Genomic DNA, 26166 nt, shown 5'->3' on the forward strand with positions numbered 1-26166 from the left:
ACAGACTGTAAACACAGTGCTCTGCAAAATTGTGTGGATTTGATTCTGTCTGTTTCCTTTAAGCCTTTGGGAAAGTAGCACTTCAACAGAGATAACCTTCATGGATTTCTACAAAATAAAATGTCTTTAGTACTTAATGTAGTCCTGGTGCTGAAAATAATTGTGTTTTTGTACACTTAATCAGGCTGTCCTAGATTTTGCAAATAATCTGCATATGTATATAGTGATTCTGTAGTGACTTAGGATTTTGTTCTTTATTACAATTCACTGTTATTTATTACAATTCATGTTCAAAGCCAAAGAATAAAATGCTGTCATTGCAACCTACTAATTTTCATGTTCTGCTCAACTTTGCCTGAGGTCTGCTTTAATGTGTGTTCTCATGGTATAAATCTCAACAGTTTACAGAATCACAGAATGGTTGACATTGGAAGAGACTAGATCTAGAGATCATCCATCCATCCATCCATCCATCCATCCATCCATCCAGTGAGATCACCCACTCAATCATTTAGAGTTTCCAACCCCCCTGCTCCAGCAGGGACACCCAGAGCACGAGGCACAGGGTGGCATCCAGGCGGGTTTGGAAGATCTCCAGAGAAGGAGACTCCACAACCTCCCTGCGCAGCCTGTTCCAGGGCTCTGGCACCCTCACAGTGAAGAAATGTTTCCTCAGATTCCTCAGATGGAGGAATTTCAGTTGAAAATGAGACCTTTTGCATATTGCTTCTTTAAAAAGAGCRTTGGGGAACATTCCTGATGAGGATTTCTTCTTGTTTTGGGTAGGAGAGTTAGTTTCTAAATTTTCTGCGTGCTTTCAGTAGAGTTGTTCTAGTTGCTGCCTGCAGTCTAAATTGAGTCACGAAATATAGATTAGGAAAGATGACTGCAGATAGATCAGAGGTGCTGTACAGTATATATCCYTGTATTCTTTCTTTTATAGTCCTTTATATTGTAATGATACTTTCAGCATTATCAGAGTAGTAGGAAACGAGCACTGACTGAACTGTTGTAGATCCTAAATAGCATTTATCTTTTCAAGCTTTTACACTTAAAAGGCTACATGGAGATTTAATGAAGAACTAACCTCCTGTACTAAAAGAATAGATTAGACAAATGTCTGTCTTAGGTATTGAAAAAATGATAAACTATACATATAAAAGGCACAAGGTGATCTGCAGAGATGATTTRGGCCAAATTCTTACAGAGAATCAGAGACAAATATACTTTGGCTACCAATTTCAATTTATTTATAAAAAATATGTAACCATGTTGATGGATACTACTGATACAGAGGACAATTAATGACAATGTAAAGTCAGAGTTTGTTACAAAGAAGATCTACTGGCATTTTTTTMTTTCAGAGGGGTAGCATCTAAATTGCTGGAGACACAGACCTGTCCACTGTGAAACTATCTGCAACTTGAGATGACTTCCTTGCACTTAAGRCTACTCTCACTTACTCATCAAGGCTCCAAGCACTTTGGAGGAATTATTGTACACTTGATTTATTAGTCCTTGAGGGAGGAGTTACACAGGCTGGTGGGTTTTTATTTGGTTTTGTTTTTCTACAYAGCTACCTATCTGAGATTAAAGAAGAGGAATGTATGAATGGTTCATAACAGCAAAATTATGGGGAGATGATGGTAGGGGACTCCTGAAATACCTCTGAAAAGGTTGAGCATGACCAGCTCTCTGACTTCCGGGGCATTTGGAGAATTTTCCGTTCACTTGAAGAGATCAAGTCATGCCCATGCTGAGCCCTCTGGGGCAAATGATCCAAGCAAGACATAAAGCAACATAATTATTGCTTCATTCATCACTATGAGTGTACAAGCTAGCTTATCAATATATAGAAAATGTAGTATCAACAATAGCTCAGTCTGCCACCTGCCTGCCTAGTACCCTGGAGATTAAAAGTAATTCTCCTTCTGATCAAATCAAGAATAATGTTGACTAAGAATGGCATGAATGCGTCTTTTTTTATTCCTGTGTTTATAAAATGTATTTGTATTTAGCCATAGGACAGGAAGAATTTTCATCTCAGTGAACTGAAGGCAATTGCAGAGCTATAATCTGTATTTTTATTACCTCAACTACAGCATCAACTGTAGTTTGTTCTGATGTAGTACTGCAGAACATTTCTGACCTCTTTTACCAACAGCTACAGAAGTATTCCAAGCAKGAGATGTTGCTTTCCTTCTCAAAGCTTTTAAACTTAACCCATCTATCATGGTTTCTGAATGAACTCCATGAAAAATCAATGGAAAATCAATGGCAGCAGCAAACTCCCTGCTGTGCCATATTCTATTTAAGGTAGGAATTCTACTACCTTTTGAGTTTAGGGAGTTCTCTGACACTAGGGGCACTACTGCAATCAGAAAAAAAAAACCACTGTGTCTATATTTTATTCTCCGTTCACCTGCTACTTTATATTGCTGTGTCATAAATCACATCGTTCGTCTGACTGCACTCAGGTGGACACATTGCCCTGAGCTATGGAAAGAGTGGTTACCTTTTACTTCAGCATGTCTGGAGCCATTTTTCCTTACAATAATGAGGCAAGGCACTATGCTCCATGAAAGACCCTTCCTGGAAAAAAAAAAATGTATAGTAAGTCACTTGTTGACCACACCATCATTACTTTTGTTATTAACAGAATACACGAGTGAAGTACAACACAGTTAATCCTCTGCCAGTGTAGCCTGCTGAAGCAAGCAGAGTGACTTGTGAAGTGACTTGTGAGTGACTTGTGCTGAAGCAAGCAGAGCCTGTGGCCAGGGAATTTAGATCTGGATTGCTGCTTCTTTAGCTTTTCTCCCTTTCCCTGGACCCACCTGCTTTTTGTTAGTCGCAGCTGACAACCATAGAAGGGCATACATGGGCATTTGGCCCTTCCTTGGTAATCCTCTAAAGGCTGCCAGGTACCTTTGCATGCTTGTTTGAGCAAGATATTTCCACTGTCCCTTCTATATATGGCAGCAGCAGCAGTTTCCCTCCTGTGAGCATAGAAAAAGGCAGCAGTTTATTGGGAAGGCAAAGGGAGCTTCTTTCCTTAGSACCAGCAAAAAATGTGGCTAATACTGCAAAGCTCTGGAAGTTTATTACTTATATAAGTTTAAGCATCTTTAAATAGCTTAATGCTCTGCTTTTTCATTTCTTCTATGAAATCTAGTGAATATCTTGTTATTAAGAGTTCATGTAATACTTGCAGACATTTTTAATTTATTGGTAAGTAAGAAGGCATTAAAAGGATGTAAAAGGGTATATTTTTTTTGTGCCAGTAGTGCAGAAACAGCTGATAATATTTTCTTAAACTTTCCAAACACAATCATCTCTAGTTGGGGACCAAATACAGAAAGGTCAAGGAATAAGTGAAAAAAAAAAAAAAAAGAAAAGAAATAGAAGGTAGGAAATAAAAGTTGAGTCTTAATTGTGATTCTGGTATGATCACTGAAGCTGTGAGAAAATTGAATATTCTCTCTATTTCAGAGTTATTAATATACAGCATGAACAAAGAGAAAACAGGCTTTTGGTGTTCTCTTTAGGGTTGCTTTTGCTGTAGCTCTGCTCATGTTTGTCTGTTAAACCTGCCACGTTATGGACCTTGGAAGTACCACAGCTTAAGGTAGCAGTGGGGTCTCCTTAATCCCTCTCTTTGCACAGGTGAGCTGTGCAGGAAGATGGCAGGACCCTGAGGATGTGAATTCTGCAGTTGGGACCCAGGTCCGGTTCCTGAATTCCTTGTTTCTTAGATACTAATGTTTAACTCTCACAATCAGATTACATTGCATGTGCATTTAGCCATCAGTTAACCAAGTCCTTTGTGACTGTCAAACAGAGGGGAACATATTTCAAAATACCAAAGGCGTAGTTTTTTTATAACACATATATTTGGAAATTGTTTAAAACTTTAGAGTACACCTGGGAAGATGTAGATCAATAGAGCTGAAATATCCTATTTTGTTTTGATTCCTCTCTCCTCAGCAATGAAGTAATATCTGAATTTGCTATCTGAATTAGACCACTGCCCAAAGTCATCTTCCTGTAGAGAAGAGAAATTCATGCCTTTCTCATTCTACTTAGAGACTGTGTCTATATCCTACTCTTATTCACTACCTATCTCTCTAAATAAATAATTTCATTCATATACCATTATGGCTGAATCCTTAGCATTACACAGTAAAGAAATAAGCCATCTACAATGCAGGGTTTAAGCTTCCAGCAGCTGTGTATTAGCCCTTTGGAATTCCTGTTTTCTTTTACCAGTCAATAACACAACAATCAGCCCAAAGGGATTGCAACCTACATCCCAAGAAGCTGCACTAACCACAGGTTCAAAACAGGCCTCTATAGGATGGGGAGGAAGAGAAGAAAAATGTACTTTTGCGCCACTGATGTTTTGAAGTTGATCATTTTCTCCGTCGSGCTTGCTTGGTTTCTCAGGCTGTATTGCTGTTCTTGCAGCAGTGTTCAGAATGAGCAGTCCACTTTCTCCCATGGAAACCTCCTACAGTTTCTCACTGTGACCCTGGGAAGCATTGTTGTTGGCTAGTACTTGTGCACCTATGCCTGACCCCACTTGCCATCTTAGTTACCCCTGTGCCACACTCGTGTATGTAGCTTCAGGGGAGCTGCAGCCATCCCTTGCAGAAAGGCTTTTGGCTTCTGTGCTGCCTTCTGCCTTCCCGCATCCATCAGGAACTTGCTGGTGCTGGAAAGCTAAAGCCTGTTTCATGCAGTAGATGGGCAGAGCAAGGAGGAAGGACAAGAGCAGCAGCCAGTCCCAACTTGGGCTGCACTCAGAGGTGAGCAGATATGAACCTGCTCATGTGGCATGTTTTATTTTAGCTGCAGGCTAGCAACACGAAAGAGTGCAAATCTAAAGCAAAGTGCAATTAGACAGATAGGGAGTGTGTATGTGTTGTTAAAGGGAGAAAGAGAAGGATGAAAAATACCGGTGGGCTCAGCTTTTGCATTTTCGTATCGCCGTATGTGTCAAGAACTTTAGTTCCTGGTGCTCTAGCTGAAAATGTTTACTTTCCATCTGTGCTGCAGCTGGTTGTGCTTGAAAATTACTGCATGGGGACAGGGCATTTCAACACCCGAGTTAATCTAAATAAATATTTCAAGGCAGACATTTATAGTCACAGAAATGATGAAGTGAAATCAGCATCCTCTTATTCAAAAGATCAGCTCCAAGTGTGCATTCAGAAGCAAGTTTGCTTTGTATGGTGACCAGAAGCCTCTGCAAGCACAAACACAGGGTGTGTATGAAAGAAGAAAGCACAATCTGTTCTTCGCTGTGCTCCATCAAGCGAGCTCAGCATTATTTTCTGTTTGCAGACTCCTTATTACTTGAAATGCTGCACCAGTAAGAGAGAAGGGAGCTGATCTTGGGGCTCCCAGGCTGAATCTGTGAGGTTGGCAGTCAGGAAATGAATCATTTCTTAACAAGTCAAATCATCAGAGAAGTCCACTAGGCAGATCAAACTTCAAACTTAGTGCATTGCAATGCCATTGGTAGGAGTTTTCAAAGAAYTGATTGCACTTTTAGATAGTATATCCTATTTTTATTTGCCTTTTAATTTTCTTGCATGTTAATGTATCCAGTTATTAATACACCCATCATATGAAAATGAGCATAAATACTGCTATGAAGAAGTATTTTAGAAATCCCATATAGCCTTGAATCCATTTGATAAATGAGCTATGGGTGTGATATTCATCTCTCACATAACTCCTCTTGTTATTCTGTGTGAAAATAAGCCTTAGTTGTAGAACAGGACAAATTCTCTTCCCTAAATGGGCAGGAAACACACTCTCATAAGCAAGGAAGATGCCAATAAATGAAAGGCGTTTCTTTGCTTAGTAAACCCATAAACAACAAAAGATTTATTTTATCAAAAAAATTTAGTTAAATTAGTTTAAAGCCTCTAATTAACCTTAGGAATTAGAAAAACAAAAGGTTTTGATTAGTAAGAAAAAGTATCCTTGCATATAAATGGTGTAAAAAGAAGGTCTGTTCATATGTATAATTCATTAGTCTATATATAAAGAAAGGAAGTGCAAAAGAATCATGTTCTTGTTATAGCTTCACTTCAAACTTCTTCCCAGGAAAAGATCCATCATATGAAATCTAATATTATAACCCTGTCAGAAACATGACTGAGATGAATATCACACTTYTAGCTCATTTATCAAAACAGAAATGCACGATGCAAGAAGGTAGGTGATCTTTAACAGAGAAATATGTCATTAAAAGTATTTCAACAATTTGTATTCGCAATTCCCCTCTCATTTATTATTTCTTAAGCTGGAATTTATGTATTCTGGCCACAAAGATGGCTTATTACCCAGTGTGTAGAACTCTTGTCTCAGAGAGAAATGCAGGTCTTGAAATACAGGCTGCTCAAAATCTGAGAGCTGAGAGTTTTAGTGAAAGTTAAATGGTGCTTGTGCTGACACTGTGGCTGAATTGCAACCTTAAACCGAAGTCTTCAAAAACACTTCCCAAAATTCAAGGACCTAGATTCTTTCCAAAGTCTGGTTTATCAATGGAAATACGCTGCTCTACCATACAGAATTCTAGAGCCTTTTGTTCAGAGACAACATCCAAAGTAGATGACCTAATTTTTCAAATAGAAAAGTCTTTTTGGCTTTGTCTGTGTCTGGAAGTGCTCACCACTTCGGAAAAAGAGGTCACGTAGTGATTTAGTATGCACTCAGGATTTTGATCCTAGATTCCCATTTTTTAAAATATTCATCATGTTAGTCTTATTATATAGATGCTCAGAGTGATGTATGCACTGCAGTGAAAAATGCAGTGAAGATATAAATTAGTAAGTATTGAACAAACAAGTTCACTTCTGAAAAAACTGACCTGCACTGCTGCCAAAGCATGTTTTCTTCAGAAAATTCAGAATGGCTTCAGAAAGARCTAAAACAATGCAGCTTCCTTCACTTTGGTATTTCTTGTCTGATTCCTTCACTTTGCTATTCCTTACCTTTTGAGTAATTCACATGTCTTGCTAATATTTTTGAATAGAATCTGTTAGACAAGAAGTACCTTGTGGATCCGTAGAAAGAAGACAATAGATGATAATTATATATTCCAAAAGCTGAATAAAATGTAGTGGTTTGGCCTTGTAGTTTAAATAATTTAAAACCGTGAAGGAAAATACCAGGTCATATTTCATAGTACTTTGAGCTGATGTAGTAATACTTGACATGAATGTTCTCTAATTTATAAATAAACAGTAAGTGTTGTAGACAAGTAATGAAACTTTGCCTGTTTCCATGTTAATTATATTCTGAAAACACAGTGCAAATAATAAGCAGTAAGCATTATTATAATGAATTTGATTCATTTAAGTTTCAAAAGTGCCAGGACTGGCCAAGCCCTAAGGCACTTTGCAAATATTTCTGCACTCCTTACACCTGACATAACCTAAATYAACAGTCATTTCAAAGTATATTTATTTTTGCAGAATATAGATTGCAATTAATCATGTCATGTGCTMGCGGGGAGGAGAACTGGAACTGAACTTGGGCCTCTTGGCAGGTCCTCTATGCTTTAGCCCTTTGGTAAGATGCTTCTCAGTCTTATTTTCTTATGCATATCTTTCTCTCAGGAARATAAACTCCTAGTTGGTTAAAGGGTTCTAGCTTCACTGATGTCAGTGGCATTGCATCTATTTGCACAAGTGTGTCTCCTCCGTCATTCTAATAACTCTTCTTTGCTTCAGGTGACATGCACTCCTGCACAGAATGCTCTTCTCTGTATTTTCTAGCTATGCTCATCTCCAGAACTTTCTTGCTTCTTCACATTCCTCTGAGCCTGGTCATTTGCATACAAAATTCATGGTTTGCAGAGACAATATTGTTTTCATTTTCTATAATGAATAGCATTCATTTTTCTTTCGTTTCTGTGATTCTGCCTGCATTAACCCTCCCCAAGAAGTTRCAGTTATGTAATTACAGTAGAAAATCTCTATATTTTAGATCTGTATTCACTTTTGTTCTCATTTTTTTTCATATTAGAAGTATGGTGCCAGAATATTAATAAATCAATTTTTGGGGCATAAAGGCTCCAAGACTCTGAAGAGGTACAAATCATTTATCAAAAGGCCACTGTGAAGCAGCAATTTGAATTTGTAACATGGAATATGTTTTAGAAACACACATGCATGTACACACACACACACACACACACACACACACACATAAATAAAGCCAGGATGTAAAAGTAGTATGAAACCCTATGAAAACAAGCATACATATAGAAGTGTATGTGAGTGGGCTACTGACCATTTATTTGCAAAGAAGGGAAAGAATTTCTATAATAAGCTCAATTTTATGAACTGGAAATATCAGAAGGTGTGAAAGAACAGGGCATATTAATCAATCAAATTATGAGTTATGAACTTGTCATCTAGCTACGTAGAAAGGAAAATCTAATCATAGATCATATCAGGCAATGAATTGCCACCATTATACTGGTGAAATCTCATCTGGAATACCTGATCAATTCTAGTCAGTTATTGTGCCAACAGATCTGGAGCAGATGCAGCAAATGGGTAGTAGTATAACCAGTGAAAGAGAATCTACCCTCTACCTCAAGAAATTTAAACTGAGTCTCATAGTTAAATGAGTGCTAGGAGCAGATAAGTAAGTGTGTGTTAGGAGCTTGCTCTTTCTAAATAAATCCACAGAATAAACATTCAAGTGCAAAGGAAGAAACAGAAGCTACATAAGGCAACAAGAAATTTTAGTTTAAGAGCAATAGGATGTGAACTGGCTGTGAAAAGGTCACAATTTGTCCTGCTACCTGTTGTGTTCTGGAAATGACTTTCAACAGGAGGAAAAAAAAGATGGGGTAACAGGTTATATTATTTTATTGGCTGTAATTGCAGGAATGCGAGTTAAGCCAAGGACATCCACTTCAGTCCTTTGTAATATGTTCCCTCTTGTAAAAGCCCACTCAAGACATTGGTTTACAAAACTAAGAAAACTTGTTGAGGCACTGGTACCCTTCTTACTATACAAGTGAAATGTGAGTACTGTGTGTTTAGTTTTGAATTGTTGCTATATTGCAAAACCAGTAAGAAAGGCAAAGGTGTGCATCTGTTAACCTTTAGCTAGAGTGGTGCCTATTTCTTTGGATTTAGAAAACTAAAAAGGGACAAGTTAAAGCAGGCTYATGTCTTAAGTTTTGTTGAGATATACTAAAATACATTTTTGTTGACTTGTCATTATCAAAGGTGCTATTGAAGGGAATAATGATAGCCAATCTTTTGGCATAGTTGTTTCAAGAATAAACCTGCCTATGCCACTTGTTAAAATCTTTAGTCCTTAATACCTTAGAGAAAACTTGGGTAATATGCATTGTCTTAGAACAATCATTTCTCTAAAACTAATCCACCAGAACCAATCTGGGCATGCTGTACACACCTGCAAACTCCCAGTGTGAGCTGAGATCGGATGGGTCACATGAAGGCAGCTGGTTGTCAACCAGTGGCCGGACTGGTATGCGGAACTGTTCCTGGAGGTTAGTCACCCTGCCACTCCAAATACTACCTCCAGCTCCCTGGCTGAATCAGAGTCCTGTGACCAGGGATGAGGGGAAACCACAGTCTTCTGAGTTTGTGGAACCTGCTGGCCGCTTGTCTGTCAAAAGTATCCTGCACCAGTCTGAGTCGTTAAGTTTTTTCAGCATTAGCTTTCCATTCTGCCGATGGCCCAGGGGACCATGTATGTGTCCATGTACCCAGCAGCATGCTGCAGGATTTATTTTGGTCCTTCTGTTCACAGCCTCAGTGTTGGGGTAAATACATGTGCTGGAGGACTGGGACATTCCCCAGACTCTGTGAAATGTACCCACACCCTTCCTGACTCCACATGTCCATAGTCTTGCAGTTTATGCAACAGTTTGCAATCTTTCTCTTCACTTGTTTCCTATTTTTGCTCTTACAGATGGTCAAAAGCGGAAGAAATCATTAAGAAAGAAACTGGACTCATTAGGAAAGGAGAAGAACAGAGACAAAGGTAACATAAAAAGAGTGTCTATTCACTAGACAGGTCTAAGTTTTGCATATAATATTTGTTCAGGTTTAAGTGTGATCTTTCTGGTGTATGAAAATGTTACCATACTGATGTATTGCCTAGATATTTATTTCCAAGTTAAAAAAATGCACCCTCTCCATGTTTACTTGTTAGCATAACTCAGCTCTCCTTCACTCAATTCAACTCCTGGGAGARGAGAAGGCTTAAAATAAAGGCTGCATCTTCCCTTCATTTTTTCTTCTTCTTATTTTCCTCACGTTGTGCAGGATGCAATCTTGATAGTACAATCCAAGTGTTTGCCTGCCTTGCATTCTCCGTTTTCTATTGACAAGGCATGTGAACCAAGCCTAGCCAGAGCTAATCATTTGGTTTGTTTTTCTTTTTTGCCTTAGGAAAACAGCCATTGTTTAAAATGTGTAAATGCTTCAGTGCTACTGCTTGGTTGGTTTCTAATATACCTCATATGACTTTTGTTTGGACGCTGATGAGCCTTATGGGCTGAGTCCTGATACATTGGACTTGAGATATAATTTATTGCCATTTGAACTAAGTCTAGAGACTGAAACTTCAAAACATTCTCTGATATTGCCGTTTTCTGCATGTGGGTAATTGTGCATCATTTTGTGTTCACTCCTAGAAAAGAAGTTCTGAAAAAGTAGTATTAAAACACTATTAGCACCCAGCTCAACAAACTTATGCACAAATACATAAATTTGTAATAGTGAARCAATTTGATATTTAATTTAATTATTAATCCTAATCTAATTTAGTAGAAGAATGAAACTGAAATTCCATGAAARGAATAGTATATCCATAAGAAAGCTATTTTAGAGCTTTGTTTGTTAGGAAGAAGATGTTTTTCTTTTAATTTTTGTTCGTTTGTTGATTTCATATATGTGATTACTATTTTCTTGGTTTGAAAATGACTGTGTAAACTAATTGCACTAATCTTTCTAAAATTAAAAGTCCTTTGATGYATTTGTTTATATAAACACAGTTACCTCCCATTTTGCATTGTGAGTAACAGACAGTAAAATCTTTCATTTGTTATGAGAATGACTTTATATAGCACTGGGTCCACATACAGAATGAGCCTCTAGGGAACAGGCTTAATGATTTTATAATCACTTTTGGGGAAAAAATGTACTTTACTGCTCCCTTTAGTGTACATTACTTCACATCGGTCTGGAGGGTAATTAATCACTCATTATRTTACTAGTTTCTTTATTTTTCTCATAATCTTCTATTGAGTAAAGAGTGCAAAGCAGCATCATTTTGTGGAAAACCTTCCATTCCGGTCAGCACATTTGTGTGATATCCATCCTCATACTTGTCTGTGGGGTGCTCTTAAGCTTAGGAAATGGCTTTTATAAATATTTTATCTCTCACAATTTCATATCTATCATCTCCCCCAAATGAATACTACTACTTTAGTAGCCTCCTTTGAAAATTTCTATATAGAAGCTATTTTGAGAGGCTAAGTATATTACATTCTTTTTATTCTAATATTTTTTATTGCAGTAGCTAATTTTAAAGATAATAGATGTAAGTCATCAGAGACTTAATTTTGTTGTGTCAGCCCAGTGGATCTTGGCAATTGCATTTCCAGAGCTTTCACAATGCATTCTTTGGATTTTCCTTTGGCCTTAAGAGATGATAGTTTCTACTTGCGGTGTATATAAACACTTAGGCTAGCTTTATTCCTAATTTCTGTTAATTGTCATGACCCAAGGTGCTTCAAACTTTTTTTTTTCTTTGCATTGCTTGAGGAGCTTTCATGATTTCCTTATAGCCTCATTGTTTTTTCATCTGATTTCTCAACTCTGATAATCTCTCAATAATACTGCTTGAACACTTAAAAATAATATTTTCTGCCAATGTATATTTGGGACTTTTTTAGATGTACCTGTCATGTTAGTATTTCTACTCCATTTTTATTAGTTACTTCTGGGATAGACATTCTCCTTTTATTCAGAGAGATTCTTCCGAATGCACCTTTCCATTTAGGGCTCAGTCGTTGCCCTCAGCAAAGGTCAGCTTATATATATTTTTATACTTCCTATTTTTTTTGTCATTGCTCATATCTTCTAGTTTACTTCAGCCATGCATTTTTAACAGCCACTATGTTAATCATCTTAATTTTAATTCATTTTTCCSTCTTCTTTTTTTTAACTTCAGGCCATTTCGAATATGTCTCTTCTTAATCCTCTTTATCTCATCTTCTATTGTCTCCTTTATAGTTTAAATTCCATCATGTCCTACATGCTATCTCCTTATACAAATTGCTGTAGAAACACAAGTCAGCACTACCTGAATAACAGAATCTATAGTTCTTAGTCTTCCATTGGGCGTGCTGGATTGACAGAGGTGGCAGGTGTGTCAGTAAGGGCTCAAAAAGACCAGGAAATCAGAAGGATTCAAGTTCCCAACCAGTGAGCAGAGTGAGAAGCAAGTGCGTTATTTGTTGCCTATAGCAAAAAGAAATAGCCAAGTTAACAGTGTATGGCAACACAGTGGCTCTCTGTGGCCTTCAGATGACGGTGTGAGAATATAGACATGAGAGCTGACTTTTGAAAGAAAAACGTAGACCTTAATCTGTTGGCATTGCTTGTCTATGTAAAGATGAGCCTGCAGTGCTCACATCTTTGCCAAGCCATGCCGGCTTCCCTACGCAATGATCTCTGTGTTACYGAAGCTCCAGTCAAAGGTAACATCCCTCGTTTTGTGTGTCACATCAAGCTGAGAGTATTATCCTTCTTGGTTCCGTGGTATTTTCTTAAGCATTTCTACGGTTTGTTTTATAAAGAGAATATCTTCCATTACTGGGCAACCAGTCCAAAACAAACACTCTGCACTGTGGACGTGGGTGTGCTCACATAAAAGGCCAAAGAGCAATTACTCGTTCACCCTAGCAGGTCCTAGTYCTCATAATTGTAAGGGACGCCTTCTTGGTAACTGCTCAAACCTCACCATTCAGAGAAGGCAATAGATAGAGCAAGCAGAAGGATGTCAAAGTGGAAACAGAGAAGCAGAACTCAGAACATTTTTAAAGACAAGCTGTGGCCATCTTAATGCAAAAAGCATTTATAGTCCTGKTCTGAGGACTGTCTCTATATGACAGTCAGCTCTATGTCAGTAGTTGTGGGTATTTCCTGAAAAAAACTGTGGAAGATTTGTGTATTTGGCCTTGCCTCACAGTTCTCTTTTAGCAGTGTCATGGGCCGGATCACTCTAGGGTAGGGACTTTTGGAGTAATCCTTTCTGGAGGCACAAGCGCTCGCAGATCTGTGCCCGAGACAGCTCTCTAACAGATGGCTATGGTTTAGAAGCATAACCAAAAGGATATGGTGCTCATATCTTCCAGGACTGTTCTGAGATTTAATCACTCATATTTTAGGACTCCATCCAATCTGTGAAAGTTTTACTCTCATAACATCACATTTTATTTAGATGGATCATTCCATCAACCTGCCTATCAGTTGAGAGTTTCCACGAACTGTTACACTTTTGAAGGTCATCACAGACAATAAAGTAAAATTGAATGTGCTTTAAATTAGAGTGATACCGTTGTTTTGTCCTTTTTGAAAGGTACATCTGTCATCATCTAACTAAAAGGAAAAAAAAAATCTAAAACAAGTGTTGTTTCATTTGTTTTTACTTCTCCGAGTGACTCACCAGAGCAGGATATAGCAAAGCTTGCCGGATGTAAAAGAACTAAACAGGACAGCAGCACTCCACCCAGATATTGAAGGCAGTRTTTTCGGCTGCTGTCAGTGTCTCTAGCCTGCCTCCTTGTTATTTAGGGCCATCATGACTTTCATCGTGTTGTCTACATGTGCCTCAAAACATTTGCTTTAGCTGCTGACAAGCAGTACTCATCTTGGGAGAACAGTAAAATGTCAGTGGTGCTTGGAATAAGAGATTCTCGGGATGCTCTGCATGCCGGGAGCAGGGTTCTGTTCTCTTACAAATTTGCTGCTAAATTTGATGAGGGCAGGAGCAGAGCCTTTCATTTGCCTCCTGCCAGTGAGAGGGAGGTCAATGTAAGCATGATCCTTGGAGAGCACACTCAAGCATTCCAGGGAGAGGTGTTTCTCAGAAAGGATTTCTCTTGGAGGATTTTTTCAATAAATTAGCTCCATTTTTGCTTGCTTCTGGTAAAAACTGCAGGTGAACAACAAGATGAGATTATAAATAATAGTCATTTATTGTGCTCGCTTCAGCAGCACATATACTAAAATTGGAACGATACAGAGAATATTAGCATGGCCCCTGCGCAAGGATGACATGCAAATTTGTGAAGCGTTCCATATTTTTTTAGGCCTGGTAAGGCCACATCTGGAGCACTGTGTCCAGTTTTGGGCTCCCCAGTACAAGAGGGATGTGGAGCTGCTGGAGAGAGTCCAGYCCAGGGCTACGAGGATGATCAGGGGCCTGGAACATCTGCCCTATGAGCAAAGGCTGAGAGAGCTGGGCCTGTTCAGCCTGGAGAAGAGGAGGCTGAGGGGGGACCTGATCAGYGTGTATAAATACCTCAAGGGAGGCAGTGAGGAGGAGGGGGCCGGCCTCTTTTCAGTGGTGGCCAGCGATAGGGCTAGAGGAAACGGCCACAAGCTGAGGCACCAAAAGCTCCACAGGAACTTGAGAAAACACTTTTTGACAGTGAGGGTGCCAGAGCCCTGGAACAGGCTGCCCAGAGAGGTTGTGGAGTCTCCTTCTTTGGAGATCTTTAAAACCTGCTTGGACGCAGCCCTGTGCCACATGCTCTAGGTGACCCTGCGTGAGCAGGGGGGTTGGACTAGATGACCTCTGAGGTCCCTTCCAACCTTGGGCATTCTGTGATTCTGTGATTCTATGATTCTATGATTGTGAGATTTCTTGAACAAGTTAGAGTCACTRCTTTTGTTCACATTTCTGTGCAGAATGTAAATGCTCAACACTTGGTGGGACCCTGGCTTGGTGGGACCCTAGTGGAGCTTCCATGTATGCTGTTGTTTCTGAGAAAAAGAGGTGCTGCTAATCCTGTGGAAGATGCATCTCCAGGAGCAGATGCTCGTTTATTTTAGCTATATTTCAGAATTCTCAGCATCTTCTTCCATGCCTACTGCCCAGCCATTCTTAGCAAATTTAGAGACATTTCTTATTGTTTGCATTTGTTCTTCAGTAATTTGACATATGAGTTTGCTAGCATGCCTTGGAGCAATTTAAAAAGACATAAATGTATGAAGTTTCTTTTTCATTGTAGTTTATCAGGAATTTTGAGCTTTTTGAGCTTATTGTGTTTTAAAACTCACAAAATGTCTCATATTCTGTAGGCATTGGAATACTCTTTTTCAACAACATTGTGTTGCATTTTGTACTAAGGTTACCTAAAGTATTGAAGAAACTCTTATTTTTTTTTAAAATAGAGTTCCTCTCACGGACAAAAACAAAGAAACTGGGAAGGTCTTACATCACTTTTCGAGGATCAGTGAGCTCAGATCAACTGAAGAAGTGAATTTCACCTGCAGATCTGAGATATGAGAGCACTTTCTCTCACCTCTGTTTTTCTGCAGTCAGTTCAGGGTTTTGACATACCTTTAGACAGAAGAAATTTTGCCATTTCCTTTCTAGAACAAGGTTTTTGTCTCCCTTCTTCACATGCTTCTATCAGTCTTTCTTCCTGAGTCTGACATGGTTAATTGTAGTTAGCAAAAGGAGAGTTACCAAACCTTGTCAGCTGGGTGTCTCATTTAAAAACCCCATTTAAAAATCCCTCTGAAAGCATGTTAGTCTTTCAGGTATCTCCCACTCTGTTCCTGTCATTTTAAAATGATTAGTATAGCAACTCAATAGATTTTAATTACAAGGCTCCACCAGCTCAAAATCTTATGCTGAGCATCAGGGAAAAAAGAAAAAAAAGAAAAGATTAAGAAGACTGTGGGAAAATGTTGTGCTGTATGTTGTTAAGTTGGTTGGWGTTTGGAAGCCATGGGAAGCCTCATTAAGGTCTGGAGTATAGACCCTTATTAGTTCTTACTGTACTGCCATGGCTTGTGGGATTGAAAACACAGTTTTTGTCAGCTGAACTTTCAGAGAAGTCTTCAAAATTGTGCTTGGATTGTGTGGCATGAGGCCAAGTATACTGCCTGCCTGCCTGGTGTATGAGCAATGGATCTTCTGATAAGGAAAGAAAAGATCAATGAAACTCTTATTGAAAGTGGCTTAGAATTTTTATATGAAATATTCCTTTTTATTAGAAGATGCTGATTTAGCAGAACAGATTTATTTATTTATTTACCAGTTTTAGTCAAAATTTTGTTAGGAAACCTGCCTCAGTTGCAAGACGGACTTTCTGGTGAGATAGTTCATGCGCTTCTCCAAAATAGCAAATACTCTGATCTGACAAAGAGATTAAAGACATTAAAAATCAAGTTCTTGTACACTGCTKTTTCGGACTAAGGATATGAGTCTGCCTTTCCACACTGATTGCCCAGGATACCAAGTTTCTTCACTCTCTTACCTAGTGCTCTCTCCAAAATGTATTTTTAAGTTGTCCATTATACCAGTTGAGCAAGTGAATAATCAAACTTTAATAGCACTTAATTAAGGGGAGTGTCTAACTAAGTAGCTTTGTGGCCGTGGCACTCAGTACGGCAAACCAAAGTGTGAGCCCTAGCTCCAAGAAAATTTTCTTTATACAGAATGAAACAACTCTGATGTTAAGGAACTCCAGGCTCCATCAGCAATAATTGGTACTTTTACCTTAGCTGTGAGACCAGAGCCATAAACCGGTACATTATGCATGTGAGTCAGCGTCTTGCTCCCCTAGACATTGCTAGACATTGCTAACTATGTTGTGTGACTATGACTCCACCTTTTTTTAAAATGAACCTGAAACTTTGGAATGGCTGACTTTATCTCTTTTGAACATGACATTGCCTGTCAAACAATGAAATTGTTGGATCTGAATGTCTCCAAGGAGTTGTGGGCAAAACATCCCTAGCTCTGTCAATGGATATGGTGAGAACTGAAGGACGCAACTAGTCTGCTGGAGGATGCAGCCACTTCTTTGAATTTCACCAAATGAACAAGAAGCTACTGTTTTTGCCAGTTCTTCAAAGTAATTACCACTGCCAGCCAGCATCATTTCCATCTGTATTTACACTGAAGATACGCCAGCTGGTTTTCATCTAGTTCCCCATCTCTGCTAGACACTGAGAAATCAGAGAAGTGGTTCAGATCCTCTGAGAAAGAGGTGTACAGCAAAGCCCCACCAAGTGTCTTTCCTCAGTGTCCTTCCCTTGCAACACAAATGAGGCGAACAGGAGGAATCAAAACCCTGTGTCCCATGGGCTTAGCAGGAGGAGCAACATTTACCTGAAAATAGCAGCCTTTAACTAACAAAGTGTGTGTGTGGTGGGGTTCACTTTAAGAAAATTCTTTGGAAAAAACGCTGGGATCTCACCAGATCTCAGGCCACGTAACACTGCCGTGTGATCGACAGTATCAACAGGCTGCGGGGCATCCTGTGGCTACCCACCACTGTCACCTCCCAGTTTGAAGCACAAATGACTGAAAGCTAAGAATAAGGAAATATTACTTGCTTCAGGATTTTATTTGGCTTAGTGTCTCCTGTCAGTAAGGGTTGTGGAAGGACAGATTCATAGGGATGCTGGAGGTAAGATGAAGTACCCAGTAAGGCAACCAGAAGGGAAGCTGTGTTGCAGGTGTGTTTCACATGAATTTTCAAAGAAAGTTGGTGGTCTTTAATGTTAACTTTGGGAAGATAATCTGGAAAAATAAAATGTTTCAATATAAATAATCTCGTAATTTTGCAGTCACTCTCCATGGGGTGGAGGAAGGAGGACCTAACTCTGGACACTTGGACTTCACAATCCCTGCATTGCTTGATATACAATGTATATGTTAAGTGATGTCAATGCAGATTTCATTTAAAAGTCATTTTCCTCACTGGTCATCTCCAAACTTACTGGGTGTGTGAGGATCTACTTCCAGATTTAGTTATCCCTGACTCCTAAAGTTAGTTCATATCTTAACATTTTATACTTCCGAAGGGCGGTAAGGCTTCTCACCAAACCAGAACAATGAGTCCTTGTTTCTTTAGTGTGACAGTAATGTTCTCATTCGAGATTCATAAAATACTCTCTTCTTTTCAATGCTTTAGTTTTAATGATAATGCGAACAGATAAAATTTGAAAGTGCCCTTAAAGACATTGTTGGACTTTCAGTCTCAAAAGGAATTTTGCCCTTTAAACATTTAGATGATTGTGATGGAAGTGAGGTTGACTATATTAGGAATAATTGTTTGCTTATTGTTCCCTTTGTAGTTCTTTTAAATAAAAATTTGCTCTTACTCTCTAGTGCCTTATTTATTCCTGAAACAAGCAGATCTAAAGATGGAATTTGGTTGAAATTGTACAAATTTTCACCAGGGTGAACTGACTCAGTAGCTATTTTGTTCTATTTGAACACAGAATATTTCAGATTTGCAATTTCACCCAATAGATTAGATTCCATTAATCTCGGATAGGTCTTGATAGGAAACTTCATGCTGAGAACTTCAAGGTTTGTTGTCATTGGCTGATTCACTGTGGAGCATTTTTCTGTTTTGCAGAACATTTGAGTATTTTACTTTGAGATGTGAACTATTTGCAGACTTTGTATATTACAATTATACTGATGCAGTTATACTCAGATGGGATAGGATTGTTTGCCTTTTTAATTGATGAAACCTGATACTCTGTTTTTATATAACTACACTTGCTTTTATGCTGTTGCAAATAATCTTTATACTATACTTTATGCTATCTTTATGCTATACCACTGTGACAACTGGTTTAATCTTACCAGTATATTAAAGCAAGATAGCTCTTCTTTATAAAAAAAGGGCCTGAGGACCAGATCTTTGAAGGTTTAATCTGAACAGCTGTTGATGGACAGACTAGATGCACTTGCATGCTCCTTGTACTTGCTCATACCCTTTACTCTATAATGAGATCCATGTGCTTACCATTATCCCTTAGCTCTGGAGCCCTGCAGCATTTATAAAAWAAGATACCTGGTGAAGGGGTTTGAAACATGACAGTGCTGTTGCATATTCTGGCCTAGTCCCCAGTCTCATGATTCCAGAGCCTCTGGTGATCTGTCTAGATATAGCTAAAAGTACCTGACTTCCAGTTACTTCCATTGGAAGTTGAGWTATCAATCAGATCTGATTCCAATCGATTTTCCATGGTTCTGTGTGGTATATGTTGTATGATCCAACTGGAAAAGAATTCAGATACCATGAATTGCAGTTACCTTACACTTTTATTTCTTGAATGTTGCAATTATGCAGTCCTATACTTCACTAAAATTATTGTACATTTAAATGAATTCAAGATTGTTTTTTCTTTTTAATGGCTTAATGCTGAATTCTTTTTGAACTGAAAAAAAATATCAGCTGTTCAATAAACACTAATCTTTTTGTTGCAGAATTTGCTCCCCAGGCATTTGGAATGCCTCTGTCCCAAGTGATTGCTAATGACCGGGCCTACAAACTCAGGCAAGACTCTCAGAGGGAAGAGCAAAAAGATGTTTCAGATTTTGTGGCCTTTCTCTTACCATTTGGATCTAAAAGACAGAACAAAGAACTTTCAAGCAGTAACTCATCTCTTAGCTCAACCTCAGAAACACCAAATGAATCCACTTCTCCTAACACTCCAGAGCCAGCACGAGCAAGGAGACGTGTAAGTACATCCATAAAAACATGATGCATACCAGTATGTCTGGTTTTAGTTGGCACCAAAAAAAGAACCTCATTGTATTTGTGGGTTGTGCAGTATGTCTTCTATCATGTTTAAGCAGTGACTTTTTTTTTTTCATGGATACCAAGCAATAAGGTCAATATGAGAAAATTCTAACTGTAATAAAAAATTGTTTTTTGCTGTTGCTGATGGGATAAGATCATATGGTCTGTGTGAGTCTTTTTCTGTTCCCAAAGTGACAGACTATTTAGAAGCATTCCTGTTCACTCCCTTCATCTACCTCCTTCTGTTTAATTCTTATAGATGTAACAAATTCCATCAAACTTCAACTTATTTTTTCTACTGAGGAAGACTAAACCTATGTGATTGATGTTTATATGTATCCTTATATCAATTGAAAATAAACTTATGTATGTATCCTTATATTAATTTAAAATAAACTAAATATCAATTTAAATTTTAAATCTAATTATTAATCTCTATTCTTATATAAATAAAAAACTCTATGGATTAATTCCAATCATGTCCTCAGTATTAAAGCAGAAGATTTCAGAGTAAATTTGTACTAGGTTCTTAGAAGGAAATTCAGAGTACAAGCTATGAAGATCCCTCTGGCAGCAGAACAAAGTGCAATGGGACAAATATCAGTCCTGCATATAAGATAGATACCTAGAAGATCATTTCTTGGCAGGGTTCTGTTGCATTAGGCAAATGTGAACACTCTGAACTCATGYAGCTTTCCAATACTGAAGCTAGTAATGACATTAGAAATCTTTTTTGTTGTTGTTATGTGTGTTTTTAATAGAGTTGYTATCATAGGAAAAAAAGTCACATCACATATTATTCTTTAATTTTATATGATAATGAACAGGAAAATGCCTAGTAAAATACTTTCAATAAAGTCTTATTAGAGTCTCAGAATCACAGAATATTCAAGGTTGGAAGGGACCTCTAGAAATCATCTAGTCCAACCTTCCTGCTCAAGCAGGCGCACCTACAGAGTCTAATCTTAGAAAGGCTTTGGGGCACAAATGTGGATCCTGGAAAGTAAAATAGATCCTCACATTCATTTCTCTAGGGTGAAACTTGCTCGGGAGAAATACTGTGTAGGGCTCTATAAATCACAGAGTTACGAGTGGTAGAACAGGAATAGGTTACAAATTAAGAGAAGGTTCAAGAGCCCTATGACCTGCCTTATTTCCTTCTTGATGTTAGCTGGAGCTTATATTTGCAGTGTTAACATTATGTCTGGAAAGAGCTGAGAGCAAGTTTGGTGGTGTCTGCATTATAACATACACAATTATTGACCTTTCTATGGACTCAAGCAGTTCTGAACACAGAAGTGCAAAGTATAGTTGAGTGTATGTGTAAAGGGGCACCTGCCAGCCTCTCTCAGACTTTCACATAGTAATAAAAAGTAGAATAACACTGCATGCACCTATTGGCCCAGAACCAGCCCTCATATGAGAGAAAGATAATTTATATGTGCAGGTATGGGTCATCCCATGGATCATGTGATAATAACTCTAACTTGTGTTTGAACAGCCAGYAACAAGAGGAAAGTTCCATCTCCATGTGAGGAAGAGCTTCTTTACTGTGAGGGTGACAAAGCCCTGGCACAGGCTGCCCAGGGAGGTTGTGGAGTCTCCTTCTCTGGAGGTCTTCAAAACCCACMTCGATGCCACCCTGTACCACATGCTCTAGGTGTCCCTGCTGGAGCAAGGGGTTGTACTAGATGACTTCCAGAGGTCYCTTCCAACCTTAACCATTCTTTGATTCTGTGGATAGCTTTTGACTGTGTCATAGACTTCTGCTTATTGTAGTGAGTCACCAGAAATCTTAAGTCACTTAAACACTCAATTGAGACTTCCAGAATCTTAGAATCATAGAATAATTACAGTTGTAAAAGACCTTCAAGATCATCAATTCCAACCGTAAACCCTTCGATACCATGCCTTTAAAACGTGTCTGTATGTGCCTCATCTCACATTCCTTGAACAGTGCCAAGGACGGTGACTCTACCACTTCCCTGGGCAGCCGGTTTGCAAACTTGGGAACTTCACTTTTTGCCATGTAGAAATTCTTCCTAATGTCTAACCTGAACCTCTCCTGGCACAATATGAGGCTATTTCCTGTTGTTCTATCTGTAGTTATTCTGGAGAAGAGAGYGACCTCCTCCTTACCACAGCCTCCTTTCAGGTAGTTGTAGAAAGAAATGGGATATAAGGTGATACTGGCAGCAGTGCTTCTGTTCTGTGGATATCACTTCTTCAACAGCTAGACTGAAATCATTGTTGTTGGTTTTMCTATGTAGGAATTTTGCTCAGCAGATTAAAGTCTGGTCCAGTTTTCCTGCAAGATCCTCTTTGCCTGCTTATTCTAGAGAATACTCTGACTAACTACTAATATTGTTAGTTATATAATATTGGCCAAAATATGCTTATTTAACAGTTCTGTCATGTTGCTTTATTATTCAAAAACTTTATGCATAAAAGGAAATTGGATCTGTCACAGAAGGTACTTGATCCCATACATATTCTGCAATGTTGCTCATCTTTTCAATAGAGATCTTAAAGATACCAGTGCTTTCTCTAGACCTTAAAAATAATGAAAAGCTTCATTCCACTTCTATCCCTCTAGCCTTCATTTACTTTTTGCTCTTTCCTTCTCTTAAATCTCCACTTTTCGTCATTTTTCTTTTTGCRTAGTTTAAGGTCCTGTATATTCAGGTTCTGAGCGCTTTGTGGGAGAGCAGGGAGTTTTATCCGTGACATGCAAATACAGTGCTTAGTAGGTAGAAAGTATTTTTTCTTGGTTTACTGGGCATCACAGTCCAAGTAGCATTCAGCCTGTGTTAACCCTAGAGCCCCGGGGAACAAAGTGTAGTACCATCTCCTATGTCATTCCTTAACAGTCAACTAGGTCTGGCTGAGCCCAAACTAACAGGTCTGCCTGGGTCTGGGCTGGCCCTAGGCAGTAGGTTGATGCTGCTCTCTTTTGCATTTGCAGGCTTTCAACCAGAGCTGGCCTGGGCTTGGTGTTGCCAAGTAATGGTGTACTTGAGCTCAGTGAACTCAAGATCACTCTTCATAAAGCCAGCTCAGAGTCTCAGTTAATCCACAACCTTGATAGAGTGCCCAAGGGTAACTAAGAACTGGCTGCATTTACATCTATTTTAGGGATCTGAATCCGACTTAAGTGACTGATAATAATGATCAGAGCTAGGTGAGGATGTCTTACAAAAAGAGAATGACTATACATGCAGGATATAAAGGAGGGCACCTGTCTTTTGGGAGCTGTCTAGGAACTATCACATGATGATAGGCTTTCCCGTGTCACTCAGCATTGCCCTAGATTGACTTCGAGTGAAGCCGTGATGTAATCTATGATGTCCATCAGCTGGAAAAGAGTATAGTGAGCTCTGAAAGCCTTGGAACTTTTTTTTATAGTATAATGTACTAGCTATGTGCAACTAATTTTGATGTCTGAGCTCCAAATCCTTAAAAAGAGAACAGAAAAATTATCCAGTTTGAAATTTTACACACATGGATCATAGCCAGAAAATCTTATTTGTTTTTTGTTTTCTTTTGACAGGAAATAATAAAGGGAATCAAGTAAGTGTATTTCTGATAAACACTAAAAATCAAGATTGAGGTTGTGTTCAAGGGTTATAGTAATTATTTAGAGAAGTGGGTCAAAAAACAAAAAGAGAATTTATCTAAAAGCTTCAATGTGTGTTTTAAGTTTTCCATAAATTCTAAGAAACAAGTCTATACCTTGCACTTGAACACATCTCCTATAAACTTAGAGGTCCACAGTTTCTGAAATACACATATACATGTCCATGGAACAGCTTTCTTATAAAATCAGAGTTTGTCAGCAAAGTCTTGGATGGATATTTTTTTTTCCTAGAATGTCATTGAAATTTATTTAGGTCATTGTGAAACTCATTCTTTATTTAAGAAGGAAAGAAAGTAATTTACAAGAGTTATTTTAAATGAGAATTTTAAAATAATATATAAATCAAAAAGGGAAATAATATGAAAACATATATAATATGATACAAAATAATATGATACAATTAATATCACAGATAAACATAATAAAGACAACATAGTTCTTTTTTTTAAATTATTATTTATGAGTCTAAAACAACTTTCCATGGTAAGTTTAATAAAAAATGTATGACTGTGAGGAGAATAGTCCTTTCAAAATGACAGTTAATTTGTTGCTGGAAAAAATCCTAGTTTTCAAGTGTGAACATTAAAATATTGGCCTCTGGTGAGACTGCATGTCGAATACTGTGTTCAGTTTTGGGCCTCTCCCTACAAGAAAGATATGGAGGTGCTGGAACATGTCCAAAGAAAGGCAACGAAGCTGTTGCAGGGACTGGGTCACAGACCTTACAAGGAGTGGCTGAGGGAATTGGGATTATTTAGCCTGCAGAAGAAGAGGCTCAGAGCACAGCTTATTGCTCTCTACAACTACCTGGAAACAGGAGTCAGTCTCTTCTCCAGAATAACTGCTGATAGGACAAGAAGAAATGGCCTCAAGTTGCACCAGGGTTAGATATCAGGAAAAAATTGTACATGCAGAGAGTAGTCAAGCATTGGAACAAGGTGTTCAGGGTAATGGTGGAGTCACCATCTCAGAGAGCGTTCAAGAAATGTGTGGATAAGGTGCTTAGGGATATGGCTTAGCAAGCGAGGTGTTGAATGGTTTACAGTTGGACTTGGTGATCTTGAAGGTCTTTTCCAACCATAATGATTCTATGAKCCTATATTCCAGAAACCTCCGGCTGCTTGTGATGCTTTATAGATTGTTTGAACTTCTGTCCCTTCCTATAATCCAAGCTTGTTTTTCAGAGCTTTTGGTAGAATTTTAATGATTATAAATATGAAAATGCATGAAATAGTATTATCAAAAAAAAAAAAAAAAAAAAAAAAAAAAGGACCTTTATACTTCTCTGGTATGCCTTTGGACTATGAAAATGCAAAATTCTTTCAATCTTTGTATATGTTTGTATAACCAATTAAATGTATCTGTTGAATGGATGTATGTATATCTGCATCATTTTCACTGAGRTAATTGCCCAGAATGTGACAGAAGTAGGAAATCTGGCTTAAATAATTGTCTGTATTTGCATGAACACTAATAGAGCATTGCCAAGATGCCCAGAGACCCTGGCTGATCCTTGTTTTGAAACATATTCAGGCTTAAAATGATGCAAAGGATGTGCCAGAGTGGGAAGCATTTAGTTTATTTTCTAATAACCAATCTGTATTAATTGTAATGAGGTAGCAACAGCTTTGAAACAGCCCTGATTTGCCCAGCCATTACACTGGCATTTTGTCTGTCTAATTTCATTCAGTTCTGAAAACTGTGTAGCAAAATGTGCTTAGGTATTGCTTTGTGTAACATGTAGGTAGGTGAAAGCCTCTGTTGGGTCAGGTGCTATGGTTGGRAGTGCTGGGGTTCCTCCAGCCCTGCTGAGTGCTTGTGCGTATCTTTTGCAGGGTGCAATGTCCGTGGACTCTATTACAGACCTGGATGACAACCAGTCGCGACTCCTAGAAGCTCTGCAGCTCTCCTTGCCAGCAGAAGCTCAGAGCAAGAAGGAAAAGGCGAGAGATAAGAAACTGAGTCTGAACCCTATTTACCGGCAGGTTCCCCGGCTTGTAGATAGTTGCTGCCAGCACTTGGAAAAGCATGGTAAGAACATTTCGTTTTTCCCAGAAGTGGCAGATATATTTTTACTATAATATAAATAAATATGTATTCAAACAAACAGATTACAAAYGATTTACTTACAGTAAAAAGCTAAATGAACTGTGTATAGTGCAGTGCAAGGCTTTACCGGATATGATATTTGAAGCCAGAGGTATGGAGAAACAAGTAACAAACAAACAAAATCCCACATGCTGAATTATACAAAGCTCCAAGCACTTTTTTGTTGTTGTTGTTTTGTTTCCTCCACTACAACACTGCCATGGTGCCTACTCAGTTTGCCCCTGGCATGGGTCCTACTGGCCAGCCTCAGGCCTGCTTTCTCTGAAGGAAATTAAAAGCTCATGYGAATATTCTTCTCAAGTTTTTATGATCTTCCGTAAGTTTCAGGTTCAGACATAAACCTACCACACACTTTGAGCAGTGCAGAAACAGTGCTTAGCAAGGTGTCAGTTTGACAATTCTCCTACTGTGTCTTGGTCTCATAAAGATGTTTTATAAAAATTGAAATTACTTGGCCACAATAAGTCACAGTTATTGCATGTCCAGATAATAAGCAAGCCATTAAGTTGAAGTAATTGCAACACTGAATCATGTGTTTAATGCCCATCTTGATGAGAAAGGA

General features: G+C 38.5%; 1 protein-coding gene and 1 non-coding gene across 2 annotated transcripts in view; both read left to right on the forward strand.

The window, feature by feature from the left end:
• The window catches only part of ARHGAP6 (Rho GTPase activating protein 6), a 160685-nt gene that overhangs the window by 107550 nt on the left and 26969 nt on the right, over window positions 1-26166 (forward strand). The window contains exons 3-5 of the mRNA XM_026047260.1: window positions 9976-10047; window positions 19543-19796; window positions 25331-25526. Coding sequence (XP_025903045.1) covers window positions 9976-10047; window positions 19543-19796; window positions 25331-25526 — 522 coding nt within the window. The remainder of the gene's footprint in view (window positions 1-9975; window positions 10048-19542; window positions 19797-25330; window positions 25527-26166) is intronic.
• On the forward strand, window positions 14276-14382 carry LOC112954178. Its single transcript, XR_003250668.1, has one exon. It is a non-coding gene; the product is annotated as a U6 spliceosomal RNA (small nuclear RNA).

Source organism: Nothoprocta perdicaria, unplaced genomic scaffold, assembly GCF_003342845.1.
Source record: "Nothoprocta perdicaria isolate Ctin4 unplaced genomic scaffold, notPer1 scaffold_109, whole genome shotgun sequence".
Lineage (NCBI taxonomy): Eukaryota > Metazoa > Chordata > Aves > Tinamiformes > Tinamidae > Nothoprocta > Nothoprocta perdicaria.